The 25,961-nt window shown below is 47.3% G+C and overlaps 1 protein-coding gene across 1 annotated transcript in view; it reads left to right on the top strand.

Annotated features, from left to right (window-relative positions):
* Positions 1-2,811: 2,811 nt before the first annotated feature.
* LOC138267252 (extracellular calcium-sensing receptor-like) overlaps positions 2,812-25,961 on the top strand; it is a 134,435-nt gene continuing 111,285 nt past the window's right edge. Inside the window, exon 1 of the mRNA XM_069216109.1 lies at positions 2,812-2,985. Within this exon, the coding sequence (XP_069072210.1) occupies positions 2,812-2,985 (174 nt within the window). The remainder of the gene's footprint in view (positions 2,986-25,961) is intronic.

Genomic DNA, 25,961 nt, shown 5'->3' with positions numbered 1-25,961 from the left:
TTTTTAATCTTGGCCTGAACCCTCTTCTGATCAAATAAAATTGATGTTGACTTGCTAGGTTTAGAGCCAATTTTTTCCCCTTTTTTTGCTCTCCTATCCTACCTGTGCCATGTAGCCGGTTAAGAGCCGCCTCTTTAGGGGGGCCCATCAGACATTGCAGCGCCGGTCTGACGAGGAGCATGCCCAATGATGAAGCATGACATCCTATTGGTTGTGTGAGGGCTATTGCTTCTAATAAAAGTGTTTCCCTGTGTTTTCTCTTTCCTTGTTGGAACAGTGTACCTTATATATGTTGCATATGATACCGATGATTCAGCCTCTATCCTGGATTTCGGTGAGAATGACTCTGAGGCTGCTGGGCCTCATGGCCTCCTGCATCCTGCTGGTCAACATGCCAGATGGCATATGCGGGCTCTGGAGGGGGACCTGATGTTCCAGTGGGCGCAGCGTCAGTGGAATCTCTCCGACATGGTTCAGATCTCGGAGGGAACTGCGAAAGACCTGCAATAGTGGTTGTCGAATCCTGATTGGGTCCAGGGCAGATACCTCTCCCTTTCCCAACCAGATCTCACAGTGGTGACAAACAAGGTGGAGTGGGGACGTGGACCCTTTGTCAAGAGGCTCTTTGCTTCTGGACATGGCTGAAACGCCAGGGCATTTCCCTGGTGGTTCAACATCTGACGGGCTCTCTGAACGCCAGAGCAGATGAACTCAGCCGTCGATGCGTAGTAGGTCACGAATGGCGTCTCCTTCTGGAGTTGGCGCAAGGTCTCTTTTAGCAGTGAGGAGAGCCTTAGTTAAATCTGTTTGCCTCCGCAGAGAACGTGCAATGTCAGCTGTTTTGCGTGTTGCAGTTTCCAAGGTGGCACTCGTTCTGCAACACATTTCGTCACAAGTGGAACTCAGGCCTCCTCTACGCCTTCCCGCCAATACCACTTCTGCCAGGAGTTCTGAAGACCGGTCCCAAGTAATCTTAGTAGCTTCAGACTGGGCATGAAGCGTCTGGTATCCCGAGCTCTTGAGCATGGCCATCAATCTTCCGATCTGACTGCCCCTTCGGGAGGATCTTCTGTCACAGCAGCAGGGGACGGTTATTCACCCAAACCTGTCCAGTCTCCGCCTCCTTGCCTGGAGATTGAGCAGCGACAGTTAACTGTGTTTGAGCTTCCACACGAAATCTGTAATGTCATCTTGGCAGCCAGGCATCCCTCCTCCAAGATGGCATACGCCTGTTGTTGCAAATAAATTGTGGCATGGTGTATCACCAAATCTGTTGATCACCTCTCTTCACCTCTCTCAGAGGCTCTTCTCTTTATTCTCTCTCTTGCCCAGCAGGGCTCTGCTCTGGGCACCCTTAAGGAATATTTGTCTCCCATCTCTGTCTTCTTAAGGCTACCAGACCAACCTTTTCTTTTCAAATCTCCCGTTGTTGGAAGGTTTCTTAAAGACCTCACACATATGGTCCCTCCTGTTCCATTCATCATGCCCAGTGTCACGGTTTTCACTGGGCTTACCGTCGAAGTTGATGAGGGTTGGGGAACGACCCCGGTTCCGGCAGGTTCTGCTCTGGCCAAGGTAGGGGCGACCCCTTCCGGTAGCCACGGTGCTGTTTGACAATAGCAAGTCACTACAGTCCGTGCCCTCCAGAAGGAGTCCCAGAGGAAAAACCCCAATAGGGTAAAAAACCTCTAACAGGAACTCCCTGAAACAGGAGGAGGACACCAAGGCGTTAGAACTGAAGATCCGAGAGTACAGGAAGACTGGAGACGAAGACAGGTCAGGAAATACTGGATTCATAAGAAGAAACCAGCCGGAGCGTGACTACCACCGAAGGAGTGTTGCAACGCAATGAACAAGCAGCTGAATTCCCCTTATATACCCCTAGACAGGAAGTAGGAAACAGGAAGTAGAAACACCACCATCTTGGATTGGGGAAAAGAGTATAACATTGAATAAAGAACATGCGTCCAACAAAAAAGAAACAATGCATGCTGGGAAGAGAGGAAGTGGGCAGCATGCTGGGAAAGGGAAAAGGCATGCATATAAACACCACCATGTGCAGGTATCCGGCTTTTGCCTGTGAATACTGGTAAGTGCAGAAGGTTACCTAAATGCTAAATGTAAAGCGCAACAAATGCGCTTAGCGTGGCAGGATCTAGACCCAACTCGGGGTCTTATCTCCTGCCGCGTCTGCCCTTTCTGTAGAGGCAAAAGAAGGGGGCGCGGCGAGTGCCGCAACCCCTGGCTGAACTCGCGGCTTCCCCTGCGGTCTGCATGCAAGCCGCGGCTTCCCCCGCGGTCCGCATGCAGGCCACGGCTTCCCCGGCGGCCCGCATGCAGGCAGCGGTAAAATACCGCGCCAGTGGGATTTAAACTTGGCCCTCACATACCCATGTGCGCTCCTTTCGAGCCGCTCCACAATTGTCCTTTACAGCTCACTTAAACAGCTTTCTTGGTTGCCATCACCTCTGCTCGTAGAGTAAGTGAGCTTCAGGCTCTTTCTTCGAAGCCACCATTCCTAGCAGTGCATCCTGACAAAGTGGTGCTTCGTACCAGGGCTTCCTTTCTTCCCAAAGTAGTAACGTCTTTTCACGTAGGCCAATCTGTCACCTTGCCTACTTTTTACGCACCCCCACATCCCTCACATGAGGAGGAGAGACTCCACCGCCTGGATCCAAAAAGAACATTGGCGTTCTAGCTAGATCGTACCAAAGACTTTCGGGAGGACGATCAACTCTTTGTGGCATATGTGGGTGCGAAGAAAGGGAAGGCGGTGCAGAAGAGGGCCAATGGAAAGTCCTCTGCATCAAGATGTGCTCTGCTTTGGCGAAAAAGCAACCCCCTGAAGGTTTGCGAGCTCATTTGACCAGAGCAACTGCTGCTACCACAGCATTAGCATGTGGAATGCCAGTCCTGGATATCTGCCAGGCCACAACATGGACGTCCTTACACACGTTCACCAAGCACTACTGTCTGGACAGTCAGGTCCGTAGGGATGGCCATTTAGTCGTTCGGTTCTGCAGGACTTATTGGTGTGATCTTAGTTCACAGCCCTCCACCGGGGATGGTATTGCTCAAGTATCTATTCAAAGATAAGGAATCTGCATCTAGAAGTCTCTATCAGATGCGCAAGTTACTTACCTTCGGTAACAATGTATCTGGTAGAGAAATATTTTAGTTGCAGATTCCTTACCGACCTGCCCATCCTTCCCACTCTGCGAACTGATTTCTAGGGACAGGTACTTCCCTCCAAGTGCCCTAGTTCTGGCACACCATTCTCAGTGTTCTTCATGGATGCGCGCTACTGGTGTGGAAAGTCATGAAAAGAAACTGACGTCAGCGCATCGGGGTGGTGCCTATATACGATTGCGATGTCATCACAGCGACCACGCCGCCAACGACGCCCGCAGAGTTGACCGACGCCACCTAACGGTGCACAGGGGTACTGTTCGAAGAAAAAATCTCCAGATCCAGTCTGACGCCTGGGGAAATTCAAAGGTAAAGAATCTGCAACTAGAATATGGCCCGAAGGGTATCACCCTTCATCAGCCAGGCTAGCTTGAATCCAGTGGCAAAGTGAGCACAGGACCCACGTCTGGGCATACCCTTGTAGGAGGCGGGCCTGGCTTATAGTGGGCACCTGATGATACTTACACCTTGTGCCAGGTCCAGTTATCCCTTATTAGTAGATTAGTAGTGTTCTAGCAGCTTAGGCTGATAGAGGTAGCTAGAGCAGAGCAGCTTAGGCTGAACTAGGAGACATGCAAAGCTCCTACTATGCCACTTATATCATATAGTACTATATCATAAGAATCACAATACTCAGAGTTATTAAAAATAAAGGTACTTTATTTTAGTGACAATGTGCCAAAAATATCTCAGAGGATTTACTCCCTTAGGAGGTATGTAAAATACACAAAATATACACACAAACCAAAACCAGGTAAGTAAACAGTTAGAAAAGTAGTGCAAACACTGTAGAATACAATAGGATGCAATTGGCCTAGGGGCAACACAAACCATATACTAAGAAAGTGGAATGTGAACCACTTAGGGACCCCAGGCCTAGTGTAGTGTGTAGAGGGTTGCTGGGAGTGTAAGAAAACACTAAGGGTGTCCAAGATACCCTACCTCAAGACCTTGAAAAGTAGGAGTAAAGTTACCCTACTTTCCCAGAAACACACTAAAGTCGTGATAGGAGATTCTGCAAAGACAACAACTGACTGCAAAGCACTGAAGACGGATTCCTGGACCTGAGGACTTGTAAAGGAAGAGGACCAAGTCCAAGACTCACAAAAGTGTTCCGGGGGGGGGCAGTAGCCCACTAAACCCCAGGTGAAGGTGCAAAATGGCTGCCTCCGGGTGAAAGAAGTTGAAGATTCTGCAGCAACGGAAGATGCCAGGAACTTCTCCTTTGCACAGATGTCCCACAGTGTGCTGGAGGATGCAGAGTTGTTTCCACGCAGAAAGACTGCAAACAAGCCTTGCGGCTGCAAAGGTTGCAGTTGAAGAAAATGGGTGCTGCCCGGGCCCAAGAAGGACCAGGAGGTCGTCCCTTGGAGGAGGAGACAGAGGGGATGCTCAGCAACACAGAGAGCCCATGCAGAAGCAGCCAGCACCCACAGAAGCACTTGAACATGGGTTCAAGAGAAATGAGCATGGCGGTTGTCTCAACACCACAAAGGAGGGTCCAACAAAGCTGGTGGTCAACTCAGCAAGTTGAGCAATGCAGGACGGAGTGCTGGGGACCTGGGCTATGCTTTACATGAAGGATTCCTTGCAAAAGTGCACAGAAGCCCTAACAGCTGCAGTTCACGCAGTACACAAGATTACTGTCTTGCGTGGGGAAGCAAGAACTTACCTCCACCAAATTCGGACAGATGGACAACTGGACTGTCGGGGTCACTTGGATCCAGCTCCTGTGTTCCAGGGACCATGCTCTTCAAGATGAGAGGGGAACCAAAGGACCGGTGAAGCAGAAGTTTGGTGCCTGCGGTAGCAAGGGGAAAATTCAGTCAACCCACGGGAGATTTCTTCTTGGCTTCCAGTGCAGGGTGAAGGCAGACAGCCCTCAGAGCATGCACCACCAGGAAACAGTCGAGAACGCCGGCAGGATTAGGAGCTACAATGTTACTGGTAGTCTTCTTGCTACATTGTTGCAGTTTTGCAGGCATCCTGGAGCAGTCAGCGGTCGATCCTTGGCAGAAGTTAAAGAGGGAGATGCAGAGGAACTCTGGTGAGCTCTTGCATTCGTTATCTGAAGAGAAGCCCACAGGAGAGACCCTAAATAGCCCTCAGAGGGGGATTGGCCACCTAGTCAGGTAAGCACCTATCAGGAGGGGTCCCTGACGTCACCTGCTGGCACTGCCCACTAAGAGGCCTCCATTGTGCCCTCACACCTCTGCATTCAAGATGGCAGAGGTCTGGGACACACTGGAGGAGCTCTGGGCACCACCTCTGGGGTGGTGATGGACAGGGGAGTGGTCACTCCCCTTTCCTTTGTCCAGTTTCACACCAGAGCAGGGACTGCGGGTCACCTAAACCGGTGTAGACTGGCTTATCCAAGGAGGGCACCATCTGTGCCCTTCAAAACATTTACAGAGGCTGGGAGAGGCTACCCCTCCCCAGCCTTTAACACCTATTTCCAAAGGGAGAGGTTGTAACACCCTCTCTCAGAGGAAATCCTTTGTTCTGCCTTCCTGGGACTGGGCTGCCCTGACCCCAGGTGGGCAGAACCCTGTCTGTGGGGTGGCAGCAGCGGTAGCTGCAGAGAAAACCCCAGAGAGCTGGTTTGGCAGTATCCGGGGTCCATAGTGGAGCCCCGGGGATGCATGCGATTGGCACCCCAATATGAGATTTGGCATGGAGGGACAATTCTATGATCTTAGACATGTTACATGGCCATATTCGGAGTTACCATTGTGAAGCTACATGTAGATATTGACTATATGTAGTGCACACGTGTAATTGCGTCTCCGCACTCACAAAGTCCGGGGACACGGGCCGGAACTATGTGGGGGCACCTTTGCTAGTGCAAGGATGCCCTCACACTTAGTAACTTTGCACCTAACCTTCAGCAAGTGAAGGCTAGACTTATAGGTGACTTATAAGTTACTTAAGTGTAGTGAAAATGGCTGTGAAATAATGTGTGCGTTATTTCACTCAGGCTGCAGTGGCAGTCCTGTGTAAAGGTTTGTCTGAGATCCCTATGGGTGGCAAAACAAATGCTGCAGCCCATGGGGATCCCCTGGAACCCCAATACCCTTGGTACCTAGGTACCATATATTAGGGAATTATAAGGGTGTTCCAGTGTGCTAATTGAAATTGGTAAAAGTGGTCACTAGCCTATTGCGACAAGTTTAAAGGCAGAGAGAACATAAGCACTGAGGTTCTGGTTAGCAGAGCCTCAGTGACACAGTTAGTGACTACACAGGTACACACATTCAGGCCACAAACTATGAGCACCGGGGTCCTGGCTAGCAGGATCCCAGTGAGAAGGGCAAAAACAAACTTACATACATGTAAAAATGGGGGTAACATGCCAGGCAAGATGGAACTTCTCTACAACAGAGGCCTCAGGAGGTGAAGAAGAGGCAGTGCGCATAGGTACTGTCGTTCTCGGGGAAGGCAAGGTCTTACCCCCTACAAATTGGAACAGCAGTACCTCAGGACAGTCTGTGTTGAAGGGGTCCACCCTCTGTGTTCAAAGGAGCATGCTCGTTGCCAGTAGAGGAGTCTAAGAGAACTGGTGTCGACTTACATGGTGCCTGCATGAGCAGGGGAGTGACTCCGTCACTCCACGGGAGATTTCTTCGGTCTTTCTGGTGCAGGGTGAAGACAGAGAGTTCCCAGACTGTGCACACCGTGGAAACTGTTGCAGTTGCTAGCTGGAGCTGAAGTTGCAGAGGAAAAGTAGCACTTCTGGATACTTTGATGCTGTTACAGCCGTTCCTGGAGTGGTCTGCGGTTGATCCAAGGTCTGAGGATAAAGTAGTAGTTGCAGAGGATTCCTGTTGGAAACTTGCAACTACAATCTGAAGAGAAACCCACAGGAGAGACCATAAATAGCCCTGAGAAGTGGACTGGCTACCTTATCAGGTAGGGACCTATCAGGAGGGGTCTCTGACGTCACCAGCTGGCACTGGCCACTCAGAGGCTTCCAGAGTGTCCCCACACCTTGGAAAACAAGATGGCTGAAGACACACTGGAGGAGCTCAGGGCACCACCCCTGGGGTGGTGATGGACAGAGGAGTGTTCACTCCCCTTTCTTTTGTCCAGTTCTGCACCAGAGCAGGGACTGGGGGTCCTGAACCGATGTAGACTGGCTTATGCACCATCTGTGCCCTTCAAAGCATTTCCAGAGGCTGGGGGAGGCTACCCCTCCCCAGCCTGTAATGCCTATTTCCAAAGGGAGAGGGTGTAACACCCTGCTCCCAAAGCAAATGCTTTGTTCTGCCTTCCTGGGACTGACCTACTCAGACCCCAGGAGGGCAGAACCCTGTCTGTGAGGTGGCAGCAGCTGTGGCTGCATTGCAGGCCTCAACGAGCTGGTTTGGCAGTGCTGGGAGTCCATGGTAGAGCCCCCAGGATGCAGGGAATTGGCTCCCCAATACTAGATATGGAATGGTGGGACAATTCCATGATCTTAGACACCTTACATGGCCATATTCCGAGTTACCATTGTGAAGCTACCTATATGTAGTGCAGGCGTGTAATGGCGTCCCGCACTCACAAACTCCCAGGAATTGGCCCTGAACTATGTGGGGGCACCATTGCTAGTGCAAGGGTGCCCTCACACTTAGTAACTTTGCACCTAACCTTCATTAAATGAAGGTTAGACATATAGGTGACTTATAAGTTACTTAAGTGCATTGAAAATGGCTGTGAAATAATGTACACATAAGAATCTCCTGGAACCCCAATGCCCTGGGTACCTAGGTACCATTTACTAGGGACTTATAAGGGGGAGTCCAGTGTGCTAATTGAAATTAGTAAATTAAGTCACTAGCCTATAGTGACAAATTACAAAGCAGAGAGAGCATAAGCATTGACGTTCTGGTTAGCAGAGCCTCAGTGACACAGTTAAGCACTACTGACAACACACACATTAGGGCACAAACTATAAGCACTGGGGTCCTGGCTAACAGGATCCCAGTGAGACATGCAAAACACACTGACATATAGGGTTTTCACTATGAGCACTGGGTTCCTGGCTAGCAGGATCCCAGTGACAGACTAAAAACACACTGACACACACTCACCAACAGGCCCAAAGTGGGGGTAACCATTCTAGAAAGAGGCTACTTTCTCACAACCAGGAACCAGTTGGTGGCAGGATTCACCATCATCTGCCCCAATGGCAATCCATTACCTCAGACAGGTGGGTCCTCCAGATCGTCCGAAGGGGCTACTCCCTCCCCTTCAGGACATCTCCTCCAGCCATGCCACCTTCATACAATCACATATCGGAGGACTACATGGCACTACTCCGCGAAGAAGCCCAAGCTCTTTTGGACAAAAAAGAGGGTCCCTCTGCCAGAAGTAGGTCATTGTTGATATTCCCGCTACTTTATGTGCAGATAAAGGACAAGGGTCTTCATCCTATATTAGATCTTCAGTCCCTCAATCTCTTCCTCAAGAAGGAGAAGTTCAAAATGTTGACATTGGCTCAGGTCCAATCTGCCCTGGACCCAGGAGACTGGATGGTATCGTTGGACTTGCAAGACGCATACTTCCACATCCCCGTCTTGCCGGCCCACAGAAATTACCTACGATTTGTGGTAGGTCACAAGCACTTTCAGTTCACCGTGCTCCCCTTTGGCCTTACCAGTGCCCCTCAGGTGTTCACGAAAGTGATGTTAGTGGTGACAGCTTATCTGCGCGGGTTAGGCTTTCCAGTCATCCCCTGCCTCGACAATTGGCTGTTGAAGGCGAACTCGCTCCAGACAGTCGTCTCTCACCTCCAGACTACGGCGAACCTTTTGCATTCACTGGGGTTCACTATCAACGTGCCGAAGTCACACCTGACTCCATCTCAGATGCTCCCTGTGAGAGAACAGGGCTGATTGCAGAGGCCCCTTAACTTTTTGCCCCCATTTTCCACTTTTTGCTGGTGTTTTCCTGACTCTGATGGTGCCCTTGGTACTGCTCACCAGTCCCAGGGCCTGAGCTCTGTGTAAAATCAGTATGCAAATTAGGCTAATTATCATTGGCTAAGTCAACCTGCCTATAAGTCCCAGGTATATGTTAGGGCATGGAGGTTTAGGGACCCCAGCATAGGTAGTGCCCCCATAGGTGCACTGCTGAGGTGCCCAGTGTCATTTTAAAGGCAGGCCTGCCTTGCTGGTTGCTTTTAAACTAAAGTCATATGCAAATTCGACTTTGGAATTAAAAGTAGTTCCAAAGTCTTAAACTACCTTATTTTTACATATAAGTCATCCCTAAGGTGTGCCCTATGTGCCCCTAGGGCTGGGTGCCATTTAACTATAAGCAGGGACCTTATAAAAATAGTTTTATAAGCCCTGGTGAGGTAAAACAGCCAAATGTGTTTTTCCCTCATTGTAGTGAATGGCCTCCATAGGCTAGAATGGGGAGACTTTATTTACAATTTTAAAGTCCCCTTAAGTAACAGATACCAGAAGTTTGGTATCAAATTAATTGTTATAATAAATCCCACAACTTCCAGTTGATGGATTTAATATAACTAGTTCAGGTAAAGAGTTTTAAACTTTACCTGAAAAGTTGCCAACTTCAGCCCTGCAGTGTTTTTGCTGCTGTGCTCTGATTGGCCAGCCTCTGGCAGCCTGGCCAGGCTGCCTTGATGAGGTGTGAAGTGGCCTGGCTCCACACAAAAAGATGTGCCTGGGGTAGGAGGTCTCCCCTCAGCAGATGGTGAGGCAGGAAGGGAAGGGGGAGGGCTGCCAAACTGGTTTTCAAAGGCAGAGAAGGACATTTGGAGCAACCCAGTAACACCCTCATATCCTGCAAACCCAGACAATAAGGTGCCCCCTCGATTAGATTAGGAGAGGGCAAGAGAGGGGTGTGTTTAGGATTTTTAGCCACGCCAGTGGGTGGGCTCAGCCAGATGTAACCTTCAAAAATCACTTTCAGCCATGATGGATTTTTGAGGAATGTTGCTCCCTGGCTCACATGAAGAGGAGAGACTCCACTGTCTTGACACAAAAAGAGCGTTGGCGTTCTACCTTGATCGTACCAAGGATGTCCGGGTGGACGATCAACTCTTTGTGGGATATGTGGGTGCAAAGAAGTGGAAGGCGGTGCAGAAGAGGACCATTTCAAGATGGGTGCTCTTTTGCATCAAAATGTGCTGCGCTCTGGCTAAGAAGCAACCCCCTGAAGGTTTGCGTGCTCCCTCTACCAGAGCTACTGCTGCTACCTCAGCGCTAGCACGGGGTGTTCCAGTCCTGGACATCTGTCAGGCAGCAATGTGGGCATCTCTGCACACTTTTACTAAACACCTCTACCATTCAAAGTTAAGGAATCTGGAACTAGAAGTCTCTATCAGATGTACAAGTTACTTACCTTCAGTAACTATATATCCGGTAGAGACATATTCTAGTTGCAGATTCCTTACTGAGCTGCCCATCCTCCCCGCACTGCAAACTGATTTCTAGGGGCAGGAACTTAACCCTTTAAGGGCCCTAGTTTTACCTCACCACTCTCAGTGTTCTTCAAGGCTGCGCGGTACTGGAGTGGAAAGTTGTGGAAAAAAAACTGACGTCAGCGCACCGGGTGGTGCCTAGATACCACCTGCAAAATCGACCGACGTCACCTGACCGCGCTCAGAGGTACTGCTCAAAGGAAAATCTCCGGATCCAGACTGACGCCTGGGGAATTCAAAGGTAAGGAATCTGCAACTAGAATATGTCTCTACCAGATATATTGTTACGGAATGTAAGTAACTCGTACTTCAAACCTAGAAAGTTAATAGTGGATGTTCTTGATTATACAATAAATTTGAGATCGGTATTTTACTTCCGAATCCATACATAGAACTCTTCAATTTTTTTAATACAACATGCTGCCCATGACGCAATGGTGTGGCTCAACTAATCTTTTGTATTAGATTACACCATCAAAGAAAGGATTGAAGTTGGCATAAATCATAGATTCATCAAAGCGAGACAATAAGATTTACAAATTCAGTGTGGAAGAAATGTCCATCACAAAATGGCAGTATTTTTTGTTAAATAACATTTTGTGCTCAGTGCAGTATGTGGACAACCCACAATACATTGTGTTGGTACATAATGTTACAAACATGTTCAATCAAGTGATTCATACTGAGGGACATCGGTATACATATATTTCACTATTGATGGTAGATCTGCTTCTTATAATAGTGAGCTAATGAATGTATCATTACTCATCAACTGAAAGTGTCATGGCCATTACTATATTTAATAAAAATAATTCAATCTTCAACAATCTTTTAGCCACACCAGTGGGTGGGCTCAGCCAGATGTAACCTTCAAAAATCACTTTCAGCCATGATGGATTTTTGAGGAATGTTGCTCCCTGGGATTGATTTTTGCCACACTTCCCAGGAAGTGGTCATCACAGGGGGTAGGACCCTGTCCCTGATTGGATAACCTGGGCCCTTCTGTTTTTCACCCAGGAGCAAGGATAAAACTGGCAGACCTGCACCCACATCTCAGATCCCTATCAGATTCCAACAAGGAAGAACTGCAGGAGAAGAAGGACTGCCCTGCTGGACCCCTGACCTGCACCAGGACACTGCACTCTGAAGGACTGCACCAGCTGCACACTTGGGCTTCACCACTAAAAGGACTTTACCTGTCTTCTACTGCTTCAAGAAGGGACTCCCTGTTTGCTACATGTACAAAGGAGATGCCCAGAGTCCCCTGCATCAAGTCTTGCAGGCAGAGCCCAGCTGACCAGCGTCCAGTGGCCATTTGAGGATTCTGACCAGGTGCATTCTGGGAATTGTAGTCTCAACTCCCAAGGAGCAACTCAGAGCTTCTGAAACCTTGGATCAAGTTGTGGACACTTCAAGGACACAAAAAGGACCTCTGGAAGAAGATTCAGAAGTTTGGAGAAGTTTGGAGCAATTCCATAAGTTGAAGAGGTACATTGTGGGAGTTGTAGTCCCAGACCCCAAGAGGCACACCAGAGCCTCTGATCCCTTGGCTGGTGCCGTGGACAACTTTCCTGAATCAAACACTTCTGAAAGTAAGTGTGAGAGTGATACCTCGTGGGTGGCCTGAACTCTGGACTTTGTTCCTTTCCAGTGTGACCTTTTTTAACCCTTTGAGCGCTAGTTGCTTCTATGCGCTAGAAAGCATTAATTCTTTAAAGATTCATATCTCCGGGTCCCCTTATCCGATTTTATTTGTTTTGGTGTCATTTTAAAGATAAAAATATAATCTATTTTCATAAAGTGAGTTTGGATTTTTAAACTGTTTCCTGTGTTTTATTTAATTATTATTTTGTGATATTTTAATGCTTTACGCTTTGTCTCCTAAGTTAAGCCTTGTCGCTCGTTGCCAAGCTACCAAGGGTTGAGCTGGGTTTAATTTACTGACACCTAACTGGACCTAAGTGGAGGTTAGTGGCCTATTGCTAAGTGTAGGTACTTACCTGCCCTTACCAATAACTATTTTCCAACACTCCCTTTCATTGGAACTGTTCTGGATACAGTGCACTTTTGGGCGTATCCTCCCGAAAAGCGAGTCCACGATATTTGGGCTATGTTACCAATGTTTCAACCTCTATCCTGGATTTCGGTGAGAATGACTCTGAGGCTGCTGGGCCTAATTGCATCCTGCATCCTGCTAGTTCAAAAGGACAGATGGCATATGCGGGCTCTGCAGTAGGACCTGAAGTTCCAGTGGGTGCAGCATCAGCGGAATCTCTCCGACAAGGTCCAAATCTCGGAAGGAACTGTGAGAGACCTGCAGTGGTGGTTAATGACTCAGGATTGGGTCAAAGACAGATCCCTCTCCTTTCCCCAACCAGATCTTACAGTAATGACAGATGCGTCACCCCTGGGATGTGACGGCCACATGGGAGAGGCGGAGTTCAAAAGCCTCTGGTCTCTGGCGGAAACTGGGCTCCATATTAATCTTCTGGAGCTCCAAGTGATTCGACTAGCATTCAAAGCATTTCTTCCCTCTCTCAAAGCGAAAACAGTACAGGTGTTCACAGACAACACCACCACCATGTGGTACTGCAACAAACAAGGCGAAGTGGGGTCATGGACCCTTTGTCAAGAGGCTGTTCGGCCTCTGGACTTGGGTGGAACATCAGGGCATTTCCCTGGTGGTTCAACACCTGGCGGGCTCCCTGAACACTAGGGCAGAAGAACTCAGCCGACGATGCAGGGTCGATCACAAATGACGACTCCATCGGGAGGTGGTACAAGGTCTCTTCCTTCAGTGGGGATGACCTTAGTTAGACTTGTTCGCCTCCATAGAGAACGGGCAATGTCAGCTGTTTTGCGTGTTGGAGTTCCCAAGGTGGCACTCGCTCAGTGACGCTTTTCGTCACAAGTGGAATTCTGGTCTGGTGTACACCTTTCCACCCATACCATTTCTGCCCAGAGTTCTGAAGAATATCAGGCAAGACCGGGCCCAAGTAATCCTGGTGGTTCCGGACTGGGCACGAAGAATCTGCTATCCCGAGCTCTTGAGCATGGCAATAGCTCCTCCGATCAGACTGCCTCTTAGGGAGGATCTTCTGTCGCAGCAACAGGGGAGGGTCATCCACCCAAACTTGTCCACCCTCCGCCTCCTTGCGTGGAGATTGAGTGGCGACAGTTGACGTCTTTTGACCTGCCGCCCGAATTCTGTAACTTGGCAGCCAGGCGTCCCTCAACCAAAACCGTATACTCCTGTCGTTGGAAGCAATTTGTGGCATGGTGCATCGACAAATCTGTTGATCCTCTATCTGCTCCTCTCTCTCAGGTTCTTCTCTTTATTCTTTCCCTTGCCCAACAGGGCTCCACCCTTGGCACCCTTAAGGGATATCTCTCTGCTATCTCTGCTTTCTTGAGGTTACCAGATCAACCTTCTTTATTCAAATCTCCCAGTGTTGGGAGGTTTCTTAAAGGCCTCGCACATCTTTTTCCTCCTATCCCATTCATCGTGCCCTAATGGGACCTCAACCTAGTATTAACATACCTAATGTGTGCCCCATTCGAACTGCTTCACAACTACCCTTTACGGCTCTTAACCATCAAAACTGTCTTCTTAGTTGCCATCACCTCTGTCTGCAGAGTAAGTGAGCTCCAGGCTCTCTCATCTAAATGACCTTTCCTGGCAACACACCCTGATAAAAGTGGTACTTCACACAAGGGCTTCTTTCCTACCTGAAGTAGTGACACCCTTCCATGTTGGGCAGTCCATCACTTTGCCTACCTTTTATGCACCCCCACATCCCTCACATGAAGAGGAGAGACTCCACTGTCTTGACACAATAAGAGCGTTGGCGTTCTACCTTGATCGTACCAAGGATGTCCGGGTGGACGATCAACTCTTTGTGGGATATGTGGGTGCAAAGAAGTGGAAGGCGGTGCAGAAGAGGACCATTTCAAGATGGGTGCTCTTTTGCATCAAAATGTGCTGCGCTCTGGCTAAGAAGCAACCCCCTGAAGGTTTGCGTGCTCCCTCTACCAGAGCTACTGCTGCTACCTCAGCGCTAGCACGGGGTGTTCCAGTCCTGGACATCTGTCAGGCAGCAATGTGGGCATCTCTGCACACTTTTACTAAACACCTCTACCATTCAAAGTTAAGGAATCTGGAACTAGAAGTCTCTATCAGATGTACAAGTTACTTACCTTCAGTAACTATATATCCGGTAGAGACATATTCTAGTTGCAGATTCCTTACTGAGCTGCCCATCCTCCCCGCACTGCAAACTGATTTCTAGGGGCAGGAACTTAACCCTTTAAGGGCCCTAGTTTTACCTCACCACTCTCAGTGTTCTTCAAGGCTGCGCAGTACTGGAGTGGAAAGTTGTGAAAAAAAAACTGACGTCAGCGCACCGGGTGGCGCCTAGATACCACCTGCAAAATCGACCGACGCCACCTGACCGCGCTCAGAGGTACTGCTCAAAGGAAAATCTCCGGATCCAGACTGACGCCTGGGGAATTCAAAGGTAAGGAATCTGCAACTAGAATATGTCTCTACCAGATATATTGTTACGGAATGTAAGTAACTCGTACTTCAAACCTAGAAAGTTAATAGTGGATGTTCTTGATTATACAGTAAATTTGAGATCAGTATTTTACTTCCGAATCCATACATAGAACTCTTCAATTTTTTTAATACAACATGCTGCCCATGACGCAATAGTGTGGCTCAACTAATCTTTTGTATTAGATTACACCATCAAAGAAAGGATTGAAGTTGGCATAAATCATAGATTCATCAAAGCGAGACAATAAGATTTACAAATTCAGTGTGGAAGAAATGTCCATCACAAAATGGCAGTATTTTTTGTTAAATAACATTTTGTGCTCAGTGCAGTATGTGGACAACCCACAATACATTGTGTTGGTACATAATGTTACAAACATGTTCAATCAAGTGATTCATACTGAGGGACATCGGTGTACATATATTTCACTATTGATGGTAGATCTGCTTCTTATAATAGTGAGCTAATGAATGTATCATTACTCATCAACTGAAAGTGTCATGGCCATTACTATATTTAATAAAAATAATTCAGTCTTCAAGAATTATTCTAACTAAGGTTATTTAATTAATCTACTTCACAATTTAATATCTAGCTGATGCAAATGCTTACTGCTTGGGATAAAAAAGTAGATTAGGCTCCTACACGTGAACTATCTGCTTACTAAACATAAGGGCCAACTTAAGAGATAGGGCTAATAAATGATTATACGAAAGGTAGGACAATATTGCAAGCCCAAATGATTCACAACATGAAAGCGCTATCAAAGTGGCTACAACAATGTTGCTTAGTAGTCATTTGATGTTTCCATAATCCTACTACTGAGCTTTACTCATTCTTCTCCTTCACTCGTGACCTCTATGTGAGACTGGATATGTTAGTTTGCTCTACGTCACTTTGTCCACTGATATTACCTCCTTATTACTTTGGTAAGGAGATTTTGGAACACAATCGTTTATTACCCTGCCTGGACTGGTGACAATTCCTTCTGTCCAACTCTTCTTAGATACCTCAGGCATCATTGTTGGAGGATCCAACTTTTGGGACATTCTTACAGGTCAGATACATGAATACTGCATGACGAATGATGGCATATTCCCTTGCCCAACAGTTAAATGTGAGGCTTTCAATGTAGTGGTTCGAGGCCACTGTAGACATGCAGTAGTGGCTGGGCATTAAACCCTAGAGGGAGACCTAGCCAAGGAATGGTCAGAAAGTGGAGGTTTATAGATCACGCTGCCTAAACTGCCCACACTCAATCAGAAGGGGCACCTGGTTGCTTTCTTGCTTGCATAGTAAATAATGAAACCAAACATACATTTATAACATCCCTTCGGGGGTGGGAGGGGCAATAGTATATTCACAACAAGTTGTTCATGAGACCTTTTTCTAATTTTATCATAGACTGTACAAGGCCAGGTCCAACCAGCCTGGGATGACGGGGCAAATTCCTTGCGGACCTAGTGCTCCCTGAAGTGCCACCAGACCTGAAAGATAAGATAGATGGTCTTATATCGACCCAAGACATCAAGGAGACAATGTAAGACCTGGCGGTTGTACAACTCCAGACACCGACGGTTTTCTGATAGAATTTTGCAACATGGACACAGAAACTCTACCACCCAAACTGGCCTTCTTACATCAGGGTGTATAGGCTGAGGGAAAACTGCCCTAAACTCTGCAGGAAGCCTCTTTGGTCTTACTACTGAAACTGCGACATACTCTCAAGGACCCGTCCTCTTACAAGACAGTTGCTTCACTGAACACTGACCACAAGATCCTCAGAAAAATTCTAGCTAGCCCCATACATTGTGCAGTTGTGCTTCTGATTCATGTGAACCAATACTGATTTTTGCTTTGTTTCAGGAAGAAATACTTCCTGGAGTATTAGTAAACTTTTGGAGAGCACTCTCGCTCTCAACAATGGTGTGATCCACCATGTCCAAGATGGTGATGCTGTCTCCACTCTTTTATTACTTTGCTATCATCCCAGTTTTCGTCACCAGAAATTCTTCAGAGAGTTGGATGCAATCCTGGGGGGATCTCACTTAGTGTAATGGCTGCAGTAGGTTTGTCCTATTAAGTTGTGCCACCTAGGTATCCAGGGCCCCAAACACAAAGTATTATTACATGGCAGCACATCTCCAATGGATAGTCAGTTGTCTATATGTCCTCTCACTGGAAGAGACCAGCATAGTTGGACAAATGATGAGCCTTGCAAATGTATAAGAGTTACTGCTCCCGAGCATTAAACCTAGGCGCTACTACCTCCGCTTAGTGAACCTAGTGCAAAGATGCCTTGTCTGAACTTTGCTGATCATTAATCATGTGACCTCCTATGGCCCTGCCATACTTGTACTCAAGCTGCCCAAACACCAAGGGCTCTTCACTACCAGTGACCTGTACCACTGGAAGCCAGTTGGCATTGCAAGCCTAGGTGGCTTGTTCTAAGAAAGCCAACTGCTTCCCTTCCACTTGCTTCGGGACCAGTTTACACTCCATGAGGGTCAATTCTTCACACATGGACTCGTGCTCCAAATGTTTTGACCCAAATGGTCTATAGGCGATACAGAGATAAACACTCACTCTCTGATCCAAACAATATATGTGATGCGAAATAGCAGGAAATGCATTTCAGGGTTATATGAAGCCCTTCAAACACACATGCTCCATTACAAGCAGCACGAGATACATGGAAAGCAGAACTCAGGAGATCAGTTCATGTCAAGGAATAGACCAGAGCAATAGAATATCTATAGCTAGTCTAACGCAATACTAAATTTAAATTAATACAGTTCTATATTTTACACAGGGTATATCTCTTCCAAGTGAAATTAAATAAACTGATAATGCCTCCTGCCCAGATTGTGCTGCCCTGTTTGCAGATTTCTGTCATATGGTATGGGATTGTCCACCCTGATGGTATATTGAGTAGAAGTACAAAAGACTGTTGGTGGACATCACTGGATCATCTTCCCAAGACTCTTGGGAGCCTTGCGTTCCAGGAATCTATAGGAGAAGAATAAAGTAGTATCCAATTCCAGTCCTTGCTTTCTTAGAAGCAAAGAGGGTGATCACATTAGATGAAAGTCTGCACTTCCTTCCTCATTTGGGCCCTGGGTTCAGGCTAGTATGATGCAGGTACAGTTAGAGAATAGGGCCCTGCACAAGGAAGAGGCCAGAGACTTGAAGAGGCTCCTGAGAGCTAGGAAATGGGATGTGTTATGGATCAAATTAGCAGAGGAATCCACAGACGATGACCAGCTGCCATAGGTGGCATCTGTTAGCCTAATTGGGAGCATGTCAGGTTGCTTTTCTGCCTTGGGTGACCCTGCATGCTTGTGAAGGTCCCCTACTTCAGTCTTACACTCACAAGGGACACCCTTCCTGCAGGGAGAGCCATTCTCTTCCCTTCTCTTCTCTTCTCTTCTCTTCTCTTCTCTTCTCTTCTCTTCTCTTCTCTTCTCTTCTCTTCTCTTCTCTTCTCTTCTCTTCTCTTCTCTTCTCTTCCTCCTGACTAAATCTCTTGAAGGACACACCTGATGTTGCCCATTCTATTAGCTCCCTAGACAGTATTTGATTCAGTTTGTGATACTACCCAGAACCTAGCTCGATTTGTTAATCATTGGCTAAAAATCCACCCATGCGGATATGTTGGCAAGATCAGGCTGTACTTCAGTTTTGGTTGTGCGTTTCCGGTTTAGTGGTAAACCTTCTGCAGGTACTCTTTAGTCGCCCAGAGCCATGAACACTGTCAATGCATATCCTGCATGTGCAATCTGTTACTTGTAAATGACTTGACCTGTATTTCTATATATAGCATTTTACTTGCATATGAAAAATACCATTAAAAACATGAAAGGTATATCTATGGCATAACCAGCTATATCACTTCTGAATACTTCACCAACGTCCCCTCCATGATCTCACCCAAAGATTAAATGGGCCATCTCGTTACAAGGAGTAGGTGGACTTTGCGGTGAACTTCAGGAAAATAGATACCCTCTAATTTGCAGTTACTTGTTAAATAGTTCTCTTTACTGGCTACATGGAGTAATCATAGCAAAATAAGTGTTAACTCCACTTCCATGTCTAATGGATTGTCTGATAAAAACATGGGCTTTTTAGAAAATTCATTTCTTGACTGGTTCTTTCATGTTTTAAGAAATTCTTTTTATGATTCTGAGTGATCGTTTTCCAATAAGTGGCCCTAATTTGTATGGTTTATTGTAAACCACATGCAGCTGAAACAAAATAAAAGTTTATCATCGATGATAATCCCCTTCTGATAAAGAATCAGACATACTAGTAACAGTTAGTAATTTGCCACTGAAAGGACTGTGTGCTCCAAAGAGTAAAAAATCAACATATTTTTCTTAAATAGGCACAATAACCCCCACTCTGAAATCTATCCCTGGATCTGGGGCTTTGAGAGCTTCATGGGACTTTCTAATTGCCTCTTTTGTACTTATTGCTCCACCACTTCAAACTGCAACTTAGGTGCATCATGGTGAAAACACATAGGCACTCATTTTGATACTGGTGGTAAAAACCGCCTACCGACGCAGCGACGGCCGCTAAAAGACCGTCGCCGCGGCTACCAGCCGTCCGCCGTGATTTCCGCCAGAAGGATGGCGGAAATCCGGCTGTGGCCATGCCAATGGATGGCAGTAAGGTGGCGCTGCTGCCACCAGCAGCACCACGCCAGACGCCAGTAGGCCGCCGCCAGCCGTATTATGACCCATAATACAGCCTGGCGGTGTTCTGCTGGTGGACGCTGCTGGTGGCAGCAGCGCCCCATCCCATTAGAGGACCGCCTGCACACAGGTAAGTTGGGTCTCTGACAGGGGAGGGGGGTGTTGTGTGTGTGGGTGTATGTTTGTATGTGCATGGATGTGGGTGTGTGTTACGTATCAGATGCAAGTGTGCATGTATGGATGTGTGAGTGCATGTATGTTGTGTTTTGTGAATGGGTGTGTGTGTGCATGTTTGACAGTGTGTGCGGATGTGTGTGAGTGGAGGTATGCATGCTGGATGTTTGTGTGAAAAGGGTGTGTGTATGTGTGAGTTTGCAAGGGAGGGCATGAATGTAGGGGGGGCGGGGTGGGGGTCCTTTGGAGAGGCAGGGGTGGGTGGGGGGTAACTGGAGAGGGAAGGGGGGAGACCCCTATCAGTGACAGGGAGGGAATTCCCTGTCACTGATGGCGCCTACCACCATGGTTTTCGTGGCAGTAAGGAAGCCACGAAAACCATGGTAGTAGGCAGAGTCATAATCCTGCAGGTGGTACAGTGACAGCCGCCAGGCTGGCGATGTATATCTCCAGCCCAGCGGCTGTTACCGCTGTGGCTGTCGGAGTGGTACACCAACCCGCCAATTTCATAATATGGCGGTAAGTACCACAAGCCTGTTGGCAGTACTTACCGCCATATTACCGCCGACCACCATGGTCGTAATGACCACCATAATCTAAAAAACTGCCCAGGGGTATGCTTTGGCCATTATTAGGCATGTGGAACAGGCAATATGCCAGGCATGGCCAGCAATATGCCTGTGAAGGACACAATAATTGTAGGGATGCTCAGGATATGGCAAGGATAGCCATCCTACGTCACGAACACCATTAATCCAGTGGTGATCATGGTGACAAGGTTGCCCACAGTGTAAGGAAGATGCACATCATATTACAAGGCCTCATTTATGTCAGGGATGGCATATTAACCCACATGCCAAGGATTCTGCTCCCAAAGCACTCCAATAAACCATTTACATTTCACAGGCATACTATACACAGACTGATTAACACATATGACTATATAGACAAGCAGCAGACAAAATATTCGCAAATGTGTGCAAAAAACATACTTGTACAAATATCCCACTATAGAACTTAACTGACCATGGTAATTCTTGTAGCTTTTACCATTCTTCCTGTTTACATGGAAGTGGCAGAGCATGGCTGCCTCATCCAATCACAGTTCTGGGGACTTAGAGTGACCAAGCCTAGCCAATCTGCTGCTCTCTAAATCCTAAGCAAAGGTAAGAGCAGACAGACCATCAACAAATAAGGCCAGAGTCCAGAGTGCAGGCCAGGCAGACAGCAGGGAACATGGAGCACAGCTGAAAGGATAGGAACAAGTGGGTACAATGATGGCTGCTGCCCTGTTAATGTCTCCCCGTGGAGATTGCCTCCAACCCTCTTTGGCAGAGATGCTGAGAGGGTCAACCAGTGAGAAACAGTGGGGTCCTAGAGCTGTGCCTTGACCGGAACTCAAAGCACACATTGTTCTCAGTATGGGCCTTGGAGAAAATGGTAGTCTCTAGTCCAAAGCCCAGCTTTGTACACACTCACACACCGTTCATGAGTATGATGACAAAAATGATCCTCACATGTCTGTGTACTTTTTTTTCAACGTACAACATTGAAAGCACAATGATAAAACTAGCCCATAGAGGACAAAACATTTCTGATCACAATAGCTGCAATCATAGACTTTGTGCCTAGAAGGCATTACACAACATGGAAATTCTTGTTAATCACCTTTGGACCACAGAGACTGAAACCACTGACTTTGCCTCAAGAGGGCGCTGCACTCCAAGCTGTAGAGCTCATGTTCTATCCTAGATAGTGCTTGTAGTTCAAGAAAAATCTCTACGTTGGTCATCTTTTTGCAGCCCTACCAAACTTAGGGTAGTGGCTGCTGAAATCCTTTTTGAGGTGAACTGTGTCGCTCCTGCAGCTCCCCACATCCTCTTACATTGTTGGAGGTGACCCCATCTTTCTGGGGCCACCAAAAAGAGAGAAAACTGTCCCAAGTTGCAGTGCCTCACAGGGCATTATAGTGTACTTACTGGTGAGCGCGTGTATTTTTAATTGGTGGCTCTCTGACTGAGCAGGGGAGGGCTGCAAACCTTTGTGTGTGTCCTTTTTCCTGGGTTTGCTGCTTCAGAGCGCGGAACCCTTTCATCTCCTTGGAGTATCTTGTCCAACCTGGACACCCCACACATGCATGCAAAGGTTAACATCCATGGGAGACCACCCCTGGCTACCCTATCCAGCTTCCCCTGCAGGCAGCACTCCTTTGTGCTGCTGTTGGAACCGGTAGGTTTCTCTGCCACACTCTGCTCCCCCAGTCACAAGCATGGGAAACAGGGCAGCCCTGCCATGTTTGGGGGAGCGCAGTGGCACCTATCCTTCTGTCTTTTAATCCTGATGCCCAGGGATGGGGTCCTGAGCCCCTCCCCAGCTTCCTCTTCAATCAGGAAAAGACAACAGAGCTTGTCTGTCTCATTTTGTAATTGGAGGCCCAGAGTTGGGGTCTCAGGCTCCCAGATAAATGAAATAGCCTAGGGGATGGGGTCCACAGGCCCATTGGATGCTGGAGAGGGGGCCCACACACTCCCTCTCCCAGCCTGAAAGTTACTATTCCTTCTGGTGGCAACCCCGAGCACTGGCTAATCCTGGGTGGGGCTTCGGCAGTGGATTTTCACATGCTTCAGCCTTGCTTGGGGGCAAAGGTCAAACCTCTTTGCAGGCTTATATCTCAGGCCATGTTGGGCCAATGTGCTTGGATCTGGTCTCACTTTGCTCCTGGTCACAAGCCCTAGCCACCTGGTGCACTTTCTTTAGGTTTCCTGGCCTTAATGGTGATTACCTTTGCAGAGAGATATTTTTACTGGCTCCCTGTGCCACCCTTTCTCCTTGTTTTTCCTCTGGGCTGCTCTCCTTCTTGGTGCAGCAGACCATTTTTTTCCCCCAACTAGTCCTCATTTGGTGCAAGGAGACCAGCATCTCTGGTCCTGGGGACAACCCACTGGTCCTGGGGTCAATTAGAGTCAGGGTTCTTAGTCCAGGTGGCCATCAGGGGGTTCTTTCTTCCAATTGTCCATGACTGCTGCCTCCAGTTCCAGTGTCCATTACAAAAAGCACACTCAAGAGAGCACTCTCCCCTGTGTAGAACCTTTTAAGTGAGTGTGGGACGTTTCAAGGAGGGATGCACCTCTGGCCTATCTTGGGGTGCCACATCACCTCTCCACTCCTGTCCTAACCTTTCTGCACAGACTGCTGGAATATTTCAAAATAGCATCACTCAGGAGTCAAATCAAATCAAATCAATCTTTATTCAGATATTACTCCATAAAAGATGTACAGTTTCTTTAAAAAGCAAAAAAAAATCCAATAAAATATTTCTGCACATTAATAATAAATAAATGAAATCCTTCATTTTAACGAGTTTGACCATTATTAATTCTCGTAACGGAGGATTTCTAAGTGCATAAACGTTTTCGTCTGTTCTATAGCACATAGAATACATTTTGTCACTGCATAGCATATCTGTTTGGTATCCATTTTACATAAATAATTAAAAGCATCTTTACAATAAAATAATTTGTTAGCAATAAATAGAGGTTTTAAAAAGCGTTTCCTGATATCATGGTATAGTTTGCAAGAAATGATAAAGTGCATCATGGATTGTGCAAATCTTGCGGCACAGGGATACTTCGGTAGGTTTTTACTCCATATCCCTATGTTTGGGAAAGGTACTACAAAATGCAATGTCTTAAAACGCACTGGGGTTAAATAAAATCTTTCTTGAATGTTTGGTGCTAATAGCAAATAATTTTGAATATTCTCATTAGCTTCAATCATATAATGCGCTATTGTCAATTTCTTACACCCTCTACCAGCTCTGTCACTTTCACTCTGCTCCATTAGTAGGTATTTCAATTCTTTTTTACTGAATTGAAGAATAGTAACTGGGTCATCTTAATCCGGATCCAGGTTTATACTTTTCAGCAAAGTTTTTAAATGCACCAACCATGGGATTCTATCCCAATGTTCTAGTGTTAAACAGTATTTCATAATCTCTTTTGTACAGCGTGTACGTTCTTTAGATCAGATGCCGTGCCATGCCAATAGGGCACTAGTATATATTAAGTCTTCTACATAGGGGCAGGCTAATTCCCTATGTACCATGTATGTAGAAGTGGTATTTGGCACAGCAAGTAGTCTACAAAGGAATACTTGTATAGACTGGATCTCGGGCATTGAACTCCATAGAGCTGAACCATGCATGATACTATTGTTTTACTCCTATAAATTTGTAGCATTTCCCTAAGGGGTTTATTGCCAATTTTCCTTGAAAACCTAAAAACGGCCTCTTTTGCACTTATCTATTTCATCTTAGTTATTTTTAGGTGCTGGCTCCAGTGGCCCATATTAGAGAACTGTACACCCAGGAGTCACCTGCCACATCTTCTCTGGTGGGTCTCAGCTGCACCAGTCGCTGACCTCACTGCCAGGACCTTCCCCAGCAAAACTCAAAGGGAGACCTCTCCTGATTTGGCTCCAGAGTTCTGGGATCCCTCATTTGTTCAGTTGGCCTGGGCAGGACTCCTTTTTAGCACATAGTGACAGCTAGCTGATTGATGAAGGGCATTCCTCCTCACCCTTTCCTCCTCAGGAGCTGAGCTAAGCACTTTTAATTGTTTTCTTTGTGTGGGGAGGACTTTGATCCTGCTGTTGAAAAGGAATGTGACAAAAGTCCTGGGCTCTGACTCTGAGCTGAGCCAGATAAATATGGCATTCCTGGATGACTCATTAACTGTACAGATATATCTTTGGATTTTGCAGTATTGATCTTTTCACAAAGGTTAGGGTTAAATTGATACATCTTTGGTGTCTTTAGGCCAAGCAGAATCAAATCTGCGCTCCCAGGAAGCCCTCCCCATAGGTGTACACTTGAGTGTAGCTACAGGCAAGACAGTAAACCACACTGACTTTCTCTATCTGTGTGCACTAACACTATGAGGCCTATCCCAGGTCAATGCCCAATCGTACAGAATCCCTTCTGGGCCAGCCTACCTGTGTGCAGTTACCAGGCTGCACACAATAGGAGTTTCCAATGGGCAACCCTCACACGTGTTCACATGCAACCAGCCAAGTGCCCCTTACCCTTGCTGTGTCGCAGCAGCAATCCATTTGTCATGTGTTTACCCTGGGCGAGGTTCACCCACAGTAAAAAGGTCACATACCACATGGTCAAAATGCAAAATCTCTGGGTGCATTTCATAGGCAGAACCCAATTCCTCACATTGAGAATCCCTTTAATTCATCCTTTAATCTGCCAGAGTTTTACATTTATTCTGCTTGCAATTTGAAGTCTTTGACCTATCCTTTTTTCATTGGACACACTTCAATCACTGCATAGAATGAGCCATCCTTGGCCACCGCCAAAGCATGTCATGGCTAGCCACTTTTGTTTTTTACTAATCTGTCTTTGAATTCACTCTACACCACTAACTCCAACAAATGATTCACACCCACTCAGTTTGTTTTATAACATTTAGACACTGTAACTCTTCAAAAAATCTGAAGGAGGTTTTGAATATATTGGGGGTCAATCCGACCCTGGCGGTAAAAACCGCCAGGGCCGCCAATGACGGAAGCACTGCCAACAGGCTGGCGGTGCTTCCATGCCCATTCTGACCGCGGCGTTAAAGCCGCGGTCAGAAAACTGGGTCCGGCGGTTTCCTGCCGGATTTCCCCCGGCTGGGCGAATCCGCCATGGCGGCGCTGCAAGCAGCGCCGCCATGGGGATTCTGACCCCCTTCCCGCCAGCCTGTTTCTGGCGGTTTTCACCGCCAGGAAGAGGCTGGCGGGAACGGGTGTCCTAGGGCCCCTGGGGGCCCCTGCACTGCCCATGCCACTGGCATGGGCAGTGCAGGGGCCCCCTAACAGGGCCCCAGCCTGCTTTTCACTGTCTGCCTAGCAGACAGTGAA

The sequence above is a fragment of the Pleurodeles waltl genome, chromosome 12, assembly GCF_031143425.1.
Source record: "Pleurodeles waltl isolate 20211129_DDA chromosome 12, aPleWal1.hap1.20221129, whole genome shotgun sequence".
Classification (NCBI taxonomy): domain Eukaryota; kingdom Metazoa; phylum Chordata; class Amphibia; order Caudata; family Salamandridae; genus Pleurodeles; species Pleurodeles waltl.
Note: the sequence above shows the minus strand (reverse complement) of the source record. Positions and strands in the feature narration are given on the sequence as shown.